Source organism: Camponotus floridanus, unplaced genomic scaffold (genome assembly GCF_003227725.1).
Source record: "Camponotus floridanus strain SB8 unplaced genomic scaffold, Cflo_v7.5 scaffold289, whole genome shotgun sequence".
NCBI classification, from domain to species: domain Eukaryota; kingdom Metazoa; phylum Arthropoda; class Insecta; order Hymenoptera; family Formicidae; genus Camponotus; species Camponotus floridanus.
Genome location: NW_020229424.1, coordinates 144,138 through 158,998, shown reverse-complemented (window position 1 = coordinate 158,998; position 14,861 = coordinate 144,138). Strand labels below are relative to the sequence as shown.

The 14,861-nt window shown below is 32.1% G+C and overlaps 1 protein-coding gene and 1 long non-coding RNA gene across 2 annotated transcripts; one reads left to right on the top strand and one right to left on the bottom strand.

Moving 5' to 3' along the window:
• Nucleotides 1-4,173: 4,173 nt before the first annotated feature.
• LOC112638334 lies at nucleotides 4,174-6,806 on the bottom strand. The gene is made up of 4 exons (XM_025409838.1): nucleotides 6,602-6,806; nucleotides 6,208-6,486; nucleotides 5,449-5,595; nucleotides 4,174-4,293 (listed from the first exon to the last, which is right to left on the bottom strand). Exons 1-4 carry the CDS (start codon nucleotides 6,804-6,806, stop codon nucleotides 4,289-4,291), a joined length of 636 nt encoding a protein of 211 aa, XP_025265623.1. The 3' UTR covers nucleotides 4,174-4,288.
• Nucleotides 6,807-10,728: 3,922 nt separating this feature from the next.
• Nucleotides 10,729-11,494, top strand: LOC112638330. Its single transcript, XR_003122952.1, has 3 exons — nucleotides 10,729-10,743; nucleotides 10,882-11,031; nucleotides 11,237-11,494. It is a non-coding gene; the product is annotated as an uncharacterized LOC112638330 (long non-coding RNA).
• Nucleotides 11,495-14,861: the final 3,367 nt, after the last annotated feature.

Sequence of the window (14,861 nt, the reverse complement as noted above, 5' to 3'; positions counted from 1 at the left end):
TGTCTTAAAACTTATGCCTTAAAATTTTATTATAGACACTACATTAAGCGTCGTCTACAATGAAATTTTGAGGAGACTTAAGGCGTAAGATTTAAGAAATTGACCAATTACAGTCAAGTATTAAGAGAATATTCGATTGTGATTGGTCAATTTCTCAAGTCTTACGTCTTAAGTCTCCTTAAAATCTCAGTGTAGACGACGCTTCAAGAGTCGTCTACAATGAACGTAGCTTAAGATTGTAAGGCGTAAGACTCAAGTAATTGACCAATCACAGTTAAGTATGGCCGTGTTCCGTAATTGCTGCCAGTTTACTGCCAACACTGAAAGTATATAATATTAGTAACGAGGGCTATAGAATTTGCAGTATACTGGTAATATTTTCGGAACGCGGCTTATGAAGAGAATACTCGGCTGTGATTGGTCAATTTCTTAAGGCTTAGGGCTTAAATTATCTATTGTAGTACGGGATTAAAGGATCGTTTACAATGTCCGTAGCATAAAGTGATGAGGCGTAAAACTCAAGAAATTGACCAATGACAGTCGAGAATTCTCTTAATATTTGACTTTGATTGGTCAGTTTCATGAGGCTTTCGCTTTACAACCTTATGATACGGCCACTGTAGCATTGCCTTTAAGCGTTATCTGCAATGAGATATTAAGACGTATGTCTTAAGAAATTCACCAAACACAATCGAACCTTCTCTTAATACTATACTGTGATTGGTCAATTACTTGAGTCGTATAGGCGTGCATTATGCGGAAAAAAAGCATTCATTTCTAGATAGTTCAGTAGTTCGCATCATCGCATGCTATCTTGAAAAAAAGCGTTTAAGTCACGTTGGTATGTCGTATAGGCGTGCGTTATTCGGAAAGAAAGCATTTATTTCTAGTTAGTTCAGTAGTTCGCATCATCGCATGATATCTTGAGAAAAAGCGTTTAATTCTAGTTTGTACGTCGCATAGGCGTGCGTTATTCGGATTAAAAGCATTCATTTCTTGTTATTTCAGTAGTTCGCATCATCGCATGCTATCTTGAAAAAAAGCGTTTAATTCACGTTAGTACGTCGTATAGGCGTACTTTATTCGGAAAAAAGCATTTATTTCTAGTTAGTTCAGTAGTACGCATCATTGCATGCTATCTTGAGAAAAAGCGTTTAATTATAGTTTATACGTCGTATAGGCGTGCGTTATTCGGAAAGAAAGCATTTATTTCTAGATAGTTCAGTAGTTCGCATCATCGCATGCTATCTTGAAAAAAAGCGTTTAATTCACGTTAGTACGTCAAATAGGCGTGCGTTATTCGGAAAGAAAGCATTTATTTCTAGTTAATTCAGTAGTTCGCATCATCGCATGCTATCTTGAGAAAAAGCGTTTAATTATAGTTTGTACGTCGTATAGGCGTGCATTATTCGGAAAGAAAGCATTTATTTCTAGTTAGTTCAGTAGCTCGCATCATCACATGCTACCTTGAAAAAAAGCGTTTAATTCACGTTAGAACGTCGTGTAGGCGTGCGTTATTCGGATTAAAAGCATCTATTTCTAGTTAGTTCAGTAGTTCGCATCATCGCATGCTATCTTGAAAAAAGCGTTTTATTCTCCTTTGTACGTCGTACAGGCGTGCGTTATTCGGATTAAAAGCATTCATTTCTAGTTAGTTCAGTAGTTCGCATCATCGCATGCTATCTTGAAAAAAAGCGTTTAATTCACGTTAGTACGTCGAATAGGCGTGCGTTATTCGGAAAGAAAGCATTTATTTCTAGTTAGTTCAGTAGTTCGCATCATCGCATGCTATCTTGAGAAAAAGCGTTTAATTATAGTTTGTACGTCGTATAGGCGTGCATTATTCGGAAAGAAAGCATTTATTTCTAGTTAGTTCAGTAGATCGCATCATCACATGCTACCTTGAAAAAAAGCGTTTAATTCACGTTAGAACGTCGTGTAGGCGTGCGTTATTCGTATTAAAAGCATCTATTTCTAGTTAGTTCAGTAGTTCGCATCATCGCATGCTATCTTGAAAAAAAGCGTTTTATTCTCCTTTGTACGTCGTACAGGCGTGCGTTATTCGGATTAAAAGCATTCATTTCTAGTTAGTTCAGTAGTTCGCATCATCGCATGCTATCTTGAAAAAAAGCGTTTATTTCTCATTTGTACGTCGTATAGGCGTGCGTTATTCGGATTAAAAGCATTCATTTGCAGTTAGTTCAATAGTTCGCATCATCGCATGCTATCTTGAAAAAAAGCGATTATTTCAGTAGTTCGCATCATCGCATGCTATCTTGAAAAAAAACATTTAATTCCCTTTAGTACGTCGTATAGGCGTGCGTTATTCGGATTGAAAGCATTCATTTGCAGTTAGTTCAATAGTTCGCATCATCGCATGCTATCTTGAAAAAAAGCGATTATTTCTCGTTTGTACGTCGTATAGGCGTGCTTTATTCGGAAAAAAAGCATTTATTTCTAGTTAATTCAGTAGTTCGCAACATCGCATGATATTTTGAAAAAAAAGCGTTTATTTCTAGTTTGTACGTTGTGTAGGCGTGCATTATTCGGATTAAAAGCATTCATTTCTACCCTAACAGCACATGTAGATACTGAGAATGTTCGAAGAATATCGCAAAAGTACAATGCATATATTCTCAGAACATTCGAGATACATACTATGATATACTAAGTATATACTAAGAATTCTCTAATGTCCGCCTATTTTGATTCATAGCAAATACTGAGAATATCTTGTAGTGTATACTAGAGATATCTATAGAATGTTAACGGTATATCTCATGTATGTATTATATATATATATATATATATATATATATATAAACAGTTTGTCATAATTTACTATAATGAAAATAATATGTTTGTAATTAATTGTCCTACGAATGAGATATATATATGTATATATATATATATATATATATATATATATATATCATTCGTGAGACAATTAATTACAAACATATTATTTTCATTATAGTAAATAAAGACATACCGTTTTTACACAAAAGCTAGCGATTGTACTTATAATTATGATACATTTTAAAATAAAGTGAGATAGGAATTAATTAAAATGTATTAAATTTATTAAATAATGCTTTATCACACATTGTACATTTGGCATTTTATAATATTTCATTTAAATAGTTTTTATCCGTATAATCACTGTAATAAATTTTTATAGATTATGTGATTCAGTGATTTATTTTTTTTTAATTATTTGAATTTTTTTATTAATTACTATCATTTCGCAAAATTAAAAAATGCTTAATATTAAAGGAATTTAAAAATTAATATAAATATTTATATTAAGATAACTCAAATTAATATTCATTACATATGTAACAACAAGAACAAATATATGTTATATATTTGTTAATCTAAGTAACAAATGTGTCAACATAACTTATGATAGACGTTTTGTCAGCAATGAAAAATCACAACACACTTATTACAAACGATCCATATTTGTCGCAGAGTATGTGTATAACAATGCATTTACATTTTGCATATTTATTATTATTAATTATTATTAATCATTTATCATATTTAGAACTAAAAATTATTTAGAACTAAAAATACATTTAAAAAAATTATTATTTAATCCAAAGAAAGAAAGTATTGCAAATCAAAAGAAAGTATTGCACAAAATATTAATTTGGTTTATAAAACTAAAAATATATTAAAAAACAATCTTCAAGAAGAAACAATTCCAGCTTCTTAATCTATTGTATTTTGATGTTCTTTCTCTCTTTCCATACGTTCTTTTGCGTGGGCCAGTCATATTTTTATTGGAGAGGAAATTTGTTCATCTGTTGCATTTTCATATATTTTTCTTATTACACCTAAAAAAATATATTTTTAAAAATTATCTGTTTATTAATAAATTTTAAAACAAATTTCATTTAATAACTCTAATTTAGAATATATAAGTTAAAATAATTAAGAAATGCTTGTACACTTTCTTTGTACTATATGAAAAGAGAATGTTTAAAACATCAACATTTGTATAACTACTTTCTTGTTATTTGATAAAATTACTGGATACTGTGAAATAATTTTTAATTTTTAAGAAATCATTATTTTATTAATAGAATAATAATAAAATAGATTGTTTTTGAATTTACTTTACTTACACATGATCACTATGCAGATTTGTAGCTGCGAAAATTTTTCTTTTTTTTTTGCCCCATACCAGCTGTAATGTACTGCCAAATCGTTGGAAAAAATTTTTCTCATCAAATGTGTACACGAAGTCTTTATATCTTTACATGTAACACGAGTCAATTGTTTAATCTGAAATTGTTATAAAAAGTTATTATATTGTTATAAAAAGGCATTATAAAAATTTTATTAAACTATCATATTTGTTTGATAATATGTACAAAAATAATATGCTCTCAAGTACTATTCTACATAAAATTACTATACATATTGGTATAAAACTTATCTATCAATAATTATTTTTGAAACATATTAGCTACAACTATATAATTTAATATTTTTATATAATTATTTTTTAAAATTCTTTATATAAAGTAATCCTCAACAAAGATGTCAATTTAAAATTTGAAAAGTAATTGTAAAATTTTTAATAAATATAAACGTTTAATAAATTGTATGAAAATATTCGATCAACATTCAATAATAAATTAATGTAAAAACTTCTTTATAAAATCATTAAAAAAGCTTGTTGAATATATATATCTACTGTTCTCAAAAAATTATGTACATTAAATAGATTAGTTTATGTTAAATAATGTAGCAGATAATAAATTTAGTAATTTTATTATAACGAGAATTTATGTAACATTCAAAAAATATAATACATAAAATTTTCTAACGACAATTTAAACTAATATTTTTACTAAAAATTGTATTTTCCATCAGATTGTTACTTTTTTCAAAAATATTTTTTTTGTTCAGAAAAAGATCAAAATAATAATATGGGCTTACCATTTAACTTCGATAACTTTTATCATTAATTAGTTTTGCTTCGATTACGTCAAGATCATTTTTATTTTGCAATGGCAAGTCTTGAAAAATGTCTACAACATTTTCTTTTTCTTCAAAATTAGTAATTGGAAGTTTTTCTATAATAAGCTTTAGATGTCTTTCAATAGAATTATTTTTTAATTCCAAACTTATCAACTTTCCAACAACAAAACGTCGAAAATTTTTAGTTTCTGTAAAATATTAAAAATTTGTTGTATTCATATACTATATTTGTATATAATTTTGTATCTCGACACTTGTAACGCGTTGACGCGTCCTGTGTGCAGAAGCTCTTTAATGAAAATTAAAGAAATTTAATTCATTACAGAATTCACTGTTTAATGTTCAATATATGCAATCAAATGTACATTGGATACAATATGAAGTCTTCTGTAATGGATTATATTCTATAAAGTAAATTGTAAAATTAAACATTAAATACAATTAATATATTACCTTGATTACAATTGAAACTCGAATCAAGCTTTGCTTGTTGGATTGGCATACTTGCTGTTTCAGTAAAGTTAGCGGATTCAAAATCCTTTGTAAATGATTGTTCTGTGTCTGATGCATAAAGTAAATCTTCAGTGTCATTTTGTACATCTAGAACAAAATAATTTTTTTTATTATAACATTTTAATACACTTTTAATATTAATTAGCATCAATATATAGGCACTTTTAAGTTTTGTATTATTATTTATAATCAAACATAATATGCAATAATATCACAAAACAGACTCAATTAATATAAACCAAATATTTATATTAGATACATTATATTAATCTGTTTTATTAATATTCCACTTTATTAATATTCCAAATTATATTAAGTTATAGTTATTTTATATAAAGGTATAAAAAATATTTTTAATTAGATGTACATATACATACATATACATATCTTTTGAGTTAGTGCAATACGTAAGCTAATGTTAATTTTTTTTGTTTTTATATTGTAATTCAAACGAGATACGTTTTATTTTATATTTTTAGATAAAAACATATACTTAGAAAAATTTTCCTATGATTTTATATTTAATTTATCTCGTTCTATGTATTCTTTTGTGGAGTTGTTTATATAATTACATCCATAATTTAGAAACCACAGTGTTTTATTATTAACCTTTTTTTTTCATAATTTATTACTATTTACTCCATTAATATTACTTTATTATATTTTTTATATTATTATATTATTATATTATATTTTTACCTGTTTGTGAAAATGTTGCATTTTTTGTTTTAGTAGTACATGTTTGTTTTTCAATACAGTTATTTTTCAATGCAGTTATTGCACGTTTTTCAGGGACTTTTGGGAGTTCCGAAATAAGTGAAGAATCCGATTGTTCATCGCTACTCGTATCTTTATCAAAAATTTTAGCAGCTCTGACTTTTCTAGATTTTTTTAAAGATTCATTTCTATCAGTATCAGAATTTATATCAGATAACGCTTCAGCTTCTTTTAATTTTTTCCTTGCTACTGCATAATTTACTGAAAAAGAAATAATATATATTTTAATAGAAATGTTATTTTACTGTATAATTCAAAAATATCTATACATACATATATATATAATGATAAATTAAATATTTGACAAGACACTTACAAAACTTTCCATATATTTTACAGATTGGATGCTCTAACCAAGTAGATAATGGTTCTTCCATAAATTTTACAGCCTTGTAATATCGTTTATTATTTGTGAAGGTTGGCCAAACAGCCTTTGTTAAATCTTCATTCAACCAATTATCAGGTATCACTTGCAAACCATCTTCAAACTCAACAACTGCGTAATACTTTCTTTCTGTCATTCTGCATAATTAGAAAAGTCATTTACATTTTGCAATGTATGAGTGGAAAAACTGCATATTTATCATCTCCGCAAGGCAACTGTACATATTTTTTAACTATATTTTTTAATGGCCATGATCTTAAATCAGAGCGTAAATGTACAGAATAAATGTCAAGCATAGAAGATGCACAAGGAACAGTAAATAAGTCTTCTTTTTCCAAAAATTTGTAGCCAATAATTATAGGAATATTTCGCCGTGTGCAGTATGCCACATTTTTAATACAAACAATTGCACCACAATTTAAGCCGCAACAACTATCTGCAAGTGTTCCAACTTTAAATGTAAATCCATTATATTTCACAATTTTATATTGTGGATTGCGGCAATTCAATATAAGAGGACCATCATAATGCAACGATGTCAAAAATGGATATATTCGAACAGAATCTGATAAAGCAGATGATGTGCATAAATTCACTTTTTTCTCAACGTATCTTCGCACAACTTGTTGCAAAGGTTTCTCTGCTTTTCTCAAATATTTTTTTAATATCTGCATGTAATTTTCAAATTTAAAGGCACTAAAGTTATCAACAGGTCCAAATCTCTTGACATCATCCACAAGATGAATAAGGCTGTGAACATTATGTGATATGTTTTGAATTCCGTACAGTTTTATAAATGTTTTGATAAAAAAATGAATAAGATCTTGTGCATATGTTAGATATTCATGTAAATCTTCTGAAGATAAGATTCTCATAATCACGTGTAATGTAATAAAATGTATATACACATTTTTTTTTAATGCTGATTTAAATGCCAATGGACCTGTATATAATAATATTAATCTATATTCCGTTGCTTTCCATAATTTTAGACAATCCAATTTTCGTGGTTTTCGTGCAAATTCCATAGGTATTGATGGTTTTAATTGAGTTATTAAATGTGTAGAAATGTTGTCAACGATTCTATGTTGTAATCGAAAATGTAATTCTCCATCAAGCCATAAATATAATAATTTACGCATGATTCCCAAACATATTAAGTGCATATAATCCAATGGAACATGTGTAACAGGTTTGAAGTGAGGTATATTTAAGAGGCTGCACGTTATATTTGGCTTGTGATAATTATCATCTATTTTTTGTATGAAATTATCATCTGATCTAAGTGGTGCATCAATTTGTGGAAAACACAGTCGGGTTCCTATATATTCTCCTTCCGTTGTACACTTCGTACAACTTGAATACCCACCCAGCAAACACACATGTAACTGATATTTCTTGTTATATAACCAGAAAGTATCTGGGAAGTATCATTGATATGTAACTAATTTATGTATATGACACATAAATGTGTTCTGTTTAATACATTTCATATATGTAAAAATAGCATATAAAAGATACGTAAATGTACTACTATTTGATACGTATCATTAACTGTGTAACGATATGTATCGTATTTGTAGCTGATATATATAAGTGATATTTAAATTGGACGTGATAGAACGAATTGTGCGTTTGTGCAGTCGTAGTGTCGCATTAAAAGTTATTCACAAGTATCGCGCACATGATTGCAAAATATATCTGAGGTAAAATATAAATTTTAAATAACTTATTATACTATACTAATAATAATAATCTTAAAGTGCGTAAAAATGTCGAAAAGAAAAGATTTTTGTGATTTATCAGTTCGCCAACAGCGTAGACGTATTGTTAACCTAACAAATGAAGAGATTAACCTCACAAGATGCAGTGAATTATTAAATGCATCAACAAATAGTATTGTTAATAATGATGCTGCTTTTATACCGAATCTTAATAATGATGGTATTGAATCTAAAAGTGATTACAGTAATTTCGAATCGTTAAGTGATATCGAAAGCGACGAAAATTTTACCGTAAAAATGCAAAATGATTCGACACATGATATTACATATGATATACGTTTTTGGATTTTAAAATATAATATAAGTCATGCAGCAGCAAATGATCTTCTAAAAATTTTGAAAAAGTACGAACATCATAAAAGTTTGCCAAAAGATGTCAGATCTTTAATGAAAACACCACGAAATATACAGTCGAATATTACACATATTTTCGAAGAGGGCAAATATATACATTTTGGTTTAGAAAAAGGCATCAGAGCTTCTATATACAAACATTATGTTAATTTACCGCAAGAAATATGTTTAAATTTTAATATAGATGGATTACCTGTATCCAAAAGTTCTTCTGGGCAATTTTGGCCTATTTTAGCTGCTCTAGTGGATAATGCCTTGTATACTGAGCCATTCACAGTTGGAATTTATTATGGTACCAAAAACCAGAAAATGTAAATATTTTCTTACAGCCATTAGTTTTAGATATGTTGCTTATAAAGAATCAGTGTGGTATATTTATAGATGAAAAACTTATTCCTGTAAAAATAAATGCTTTTGTGTGCGATGCATCAGCAAGAGCTTTTATCGCTGGAATAAAAAATCATACAGGATATTTTGGCTGTACAAAATGTATATGCGAAGGTGACTTTATTGAAAATAGGGTTGTTTTTCTAGAGTACAAATGCTCTCTTCGAACAGATATGTCATTTAAAAACAGAATGCAACCTGAGCATCATCGTATATCATCTATTCTTGAAAATACAGGCATCGGTTTGGTATCGCAATTACCCTTGGATTATATGCATTTAGTATGCTTAGGAATTATGAAAAGATTATTGCAATTCTGGGTACGAGGCAAAATGCATGTTCGAATAAAATCACACTTACTACAAAGTACTTCAGATACATACAAAAATATGAAAAAATTTATACCATTAGAATTCGCTAGATACCCTCGAAGCTTATTTGAAATCGATAGATGGAAAGCTACGGAGTTCCGTTTGTTTATACTTTATACAGGACCAGTATTATTAAAAGATGTTTTGTCAAAACGTGTTTATGAACATTTTCTATGCTTAAGTGTATCAATTAGAATACTTTGTCATACACATATGTGTATTAGTCACCGATCATATGCACAGGAATTATTAATTTATTTTGTAAAAAATTATGGTGAATTATATGGTGTGCAACACATTTCATATAATGTACACAATCTTATACATCTTTCAAATGATGTGGCCTTGTTTGGTCCATTGGATTCATTTAGTGCATTTAAATTTGAAAATTATTTATATAAATTAAAGAGTAAAATACATATAGGAAAAAATTATTTAGAACAAGTATTCAACAGATTACATGAAACAGCACAAATAGTAAAAAAAAATGAAATAAAAGTATATCCCATTATTCGTTTTAAACATGCACAAAATGACATGATCGAGAAAATAGAATTTGCAGGATTTAGTTTATCTACAAAAGAATTTGACAATTGTTGTTTTCTACATGATGGATCAGTAATCTTTGTGGAAAAAATTTTATATCAAAATCATATTTCCTTCTCTGGTAAATGTGTTACAAAATGGAAATCTTTCTTTAATACGCCTTGTAACTCTATCAATTTATCTATTCTTCTGATATCTAAAACTGACATGTTTGCTATCAATTCAGTAAATATAAATCAAGTGCGTGAAAAGAATGTCGTTATTGAAACAGAATCTGGAGATCTTGTAATATTGCCTTTTATACATAATTTTTATTAATATATAATACACTTATTAATATAATATACTTATTATCATTATTCACACTAAAATATGCACACTAATATAGAAATTTTGGAATTTATGTTTGTGGTATGCTATAGAAAATATAAGAAGAAATATGGTTTCCTATGCTGTAGTGCATTTTATAAAAAGCAATGATTACTCAGAGATACCATCATCATGGCTCACTGAAGAAAAAAATAAATGCTGGTGGCCAAAGTTAAAAATGTATCACAATATATTAATTACAGCGTAACACCTGATCCAACAACATGGGAAATTTATGACGTAGAGATTGAAGGATTTTATGGTATATATTTTACTGTTATGAATAATTGTGCAAACTATTATAGTAAATTTTCCTATGCTTAACTGAAATTATTCTTTATTGAGAAATAGAAATAGAAATTATAAATTCTCTCGTAAAATAAATTATTATGTTCAATAGGAACTGTGCAACTGGCAAGAAAAAAAGCCGAAAACAGCAACTGCACTTCTACTGAAGAGAATGTTTTTCGTGGGAAAGGTCAGCGAAAAAAAAAAAGAAAGCTTTTGACCAGCGACAACAGTGAAAGTTCTGAAGATTTAGAATCAAAATGTAACAAGAAAAGAAATTATGTTTATTCCATTTAAAAATAGTAATAACAAAATTATTAAATTTTAGTCATGATGAAATTTTATTTTATAGCATACTTTTTCAAATAATAAAAATAAATACAATTTTACAACACAATAGAGAAGTGAAAGTTATATAATACGTAATACTAAAATAATTTCTTCTAAATATTAATATTTTATTACAGGTTATAAGCCTCCTCCACAATTAAATAAGAAAAGCAATGTGATTAAGCAAAATTACAAAATTTCAACACTTAATGTATCACATGACAAGCTACCGGACTCTATTCTGTCTTCTTCAACAACAGATATTTGCAATGGAGAATTTTCTTGTACAGATGTACTAGTTAATGAAAACAATCAGAATAGCAATGTCATAACATTGAACGAGATTCCTGTTGTAATAGCGTCTAATTCAACATATACACCACCAGCTTTTGAAATAGAAGGTATGTTTTATTTCTTATACATACATATATATACAGGGTGGGGCATTTATCTTGAGACAAGATAATATCTCGATTGCAGTCGATTATTTAAATCGATTATTTAATATAAAAAAGTTTTAGACAAAAGTTGTATGGTTTCAAGGGGACATAAGATGGTGTTATTAGTTTGATCTTGAAGAGCCACCTGAAGGACACGCGAAGGTCAGCTCCAACTTTTTAAATGGGACATCTTATATGCTTTTGCATATTCTTGTAGCTCATCTCAAGAGCTTTCCAAAACACTATAATTAAGTTAGTTTTCATTAAGTACTTTCCAAGTTATGAGGCTTGAAATCATTTTTTAATTTTACATAAACCGTAAAATATCTTGTAAAATATTCATTTTTCGATTATTTTACCTTAATACTTTTATGTACAAAATAATGAGAGGAATCAATTGGTGTAAAGAAAAGACATAGTTATTTTTAAGAAAAAATATGTAATTGTTAATTGCAAATTACATTTTTTTTTTCGAAACAACTATGAGTTTTCTTTACACCAATTGATTTTTCTCATTATTTTGTACATAAAAGTATTAAGGTAAATAATCGAAAAATGAATATTTTACAAGATATTTTACGGTTTATGTAAAATTAAAAAATGATTTCAAGCCTCATAACTTGGAAAGTACTTAATGAAAACTAACTTAATTATAGTGTTTTGGAAAGCTCTTGAGATGAGCTACAAGAATATGCAAAAGCATATAGGGTGTCCCATTTAAAAAGTTGGAGCTGACCTTCGCGTGTCCTTCAGGTGGCTCTTCAAGATCAAACTAATAAGACCATCTTATGTCCTTGAAACCATACAACTTTTGTCTAAAACTTTTTTCAAAATAATCGACTCCAATCGAGATATTATCTTGTCTCAAGATAAATGCCCCACCCTGTATATATATATATATATATATATATATATATATATATATATTTGCATGGTGTATGTATTGCGACGCTTTTTCTATTCTAAATTTTGATTCTCGCGGGGGAGCGGAAGCGCCGTCAAAAACACAAGGGTTTTATGTACTCGCGATCGGCGGGACAGGGATGGAGGGAGTCCGCGCGCGAGCCGCGGCGGAGCGAAGGCCGTCTCGTTACCTCAGAACTGGGCGCCAGGTACGATCTCTCACGTACCGGTTTCACGAATTCTTCAAAAAAAAAACGCGAAAGAATACGACAGCCCGCTTCGCCACGGGCTGGCTAGCTCGCCTAACGGTAGAGGGGCGAGGTATGGGAGAAAAAGTCAATTGATTGAGCGAGCTTACTAAATTAACAGACAGCGACGAACACAGAAATTACGGACGATCGCCAGTCCAATAAAGTACGCGAGATTTAATAAATAATAAAATAACAGGTTTATTAAGAAAGTAACTAATAAGAAAAGTGATTAACAAAAGAAGTAAAAACCGCTACAGAATGAAGACAGAAATAACGTACTAGACATGCACGGACAATGATTCTCGAAACGCTCGAAAAACGCGCGATATTCTAAGTCGGTCTAACAAAGAACGTCTGTTACGGCGGCTTCCTAAAGTCGAGCTCCTGAGAACAATAATTGATATAATGGAATTTGATAATTCGAATTCTCAATAACGTCGTACCGTGCGCGAGAGAGAGAGAGATAATACCCGCCTATAATTCGTAGTTTCGACAGCCTCGCGGAGATCCTACTAATTAGCTGCTTATCTAGCAATTTCCTCCGAGCGTGCTCGGAGTCGACAACCCCGAAATAAGATAGCCGGTCAGCTACGCCATAAGCGACGAGATATGAATTCCGCGAGGAGAGATCTCGCATACGATGGGCGGACGATACCGGCGAAGTTCGATCGCCGGCGGCGGTCGGAGATTTTTCCGCCTTTTTTCGGCAACGCTCGCAACCCAAATATTTCTGGCAATCGGGGCGAGGCGACAATGTCGTGTTACACACCCCGATACCTTCGACAGCGTGAGAATTAATTATCTTCTCGTATCAAGGAAATAAGGGAGGCCGGGCGACAGTCCCGCACCGCGCCTCCTTCGATAGCCGCGATATTCGCCAGGAATTTCCTGACCTCAGATCTCAATACTTAGAATCGTGCGATACCCGCACACCGCGACAATTTCGAGGAATTACGTTCCTGCTAGCGAGACGAATAACTCACACGCACACAATGGACGCGACGATAATACTCAGTTTCACGCAATATTCCCGAACGACGATGATACTACACGAAAACGCATTAATCACGACCAATTACGTTCCACAGACTCGCTCTGAGACATATTCAGAGGTGCGAGACGCGGCTTCGACAACCAAAACGACAGCCCGTGCGAACTACGCATTTCTCGCGATTTACGACGCACGCGGTCGATACCCAATGGTCGGATGCTACGCGTATTACGCACCCTGATACCCGGAGAGAGACGAGAAATTAACCCTACGATACGCACTCCGTCGCCAGTGTCCGCGCTTCCTCGGTCGCTTGTCTCCGGTCGCCCGAAATACACCAAAATCGACCGACTCGGCAGAAGGCTCGAGCGGTCGCGATAAGCCGTAATGGCGACGGCGACCAGAACGGCCGGCGAGCGGACACGATCACGCTCGCGGAGTACAATAATTCGTGGGCAACCTCACCGAAGAATTCTTCTCCCGGCTGCGGGGATGATCCTCGGTCTCGTCCTTCACGGTCTCGTCTCACAAGTGCACACGACAATACGTTTTCGACTGGTTTAGGCGAGCGGCCGCGACAAAGTGAGCCCTGGATCTCGCGATCCAGGGTCGATAGCGGGGTCGTTGGCCGCGCAGGGGGATGCGCGGACCCCCGGCAATTAGCGGCCGACACGCGCGAGGTCCTGGCGCCTCGCGCGCCACGCGAGGCATTTTCGCGCCCCGCGCGAAATAGCGCCAAACTTGAACGCTGTAGCGGGCCCTTATATGGCCCGGGCGAGGTCCTTCCCGGACGTATCCTCTCCAGGAGGATGGCTGTCGCAGCGGTTGTCGTTCTCGGTTGTCGAGGGGAGGCCATGCTGCTCTCCCCTGTCCGGATTCATGATGCAGGGCTGTCCGGGACAGGATCTCGACTCTTCTGAGTTTTCCTTGGCTGTCGTTCTTAGCTGTCGCGGGGAGGCGATGATGCCCTCCCCTGTTCGTCGGTGTTCCATGGTGAGGTGCCTCAAGCCAGGTACCAAATAAAGTACAAAAAAAACAGTTAATTCTATACGCAACTATGCCTATTCGCTCGTCTCTCCGGGGAGTACGGTAGCTCTCTCTCTTTGACCCTTGACGCGGGCCACTCGGCTCGCGCCCGTCACAATTGCCGGGGCGGATAGACGCGACGGGACGGCCA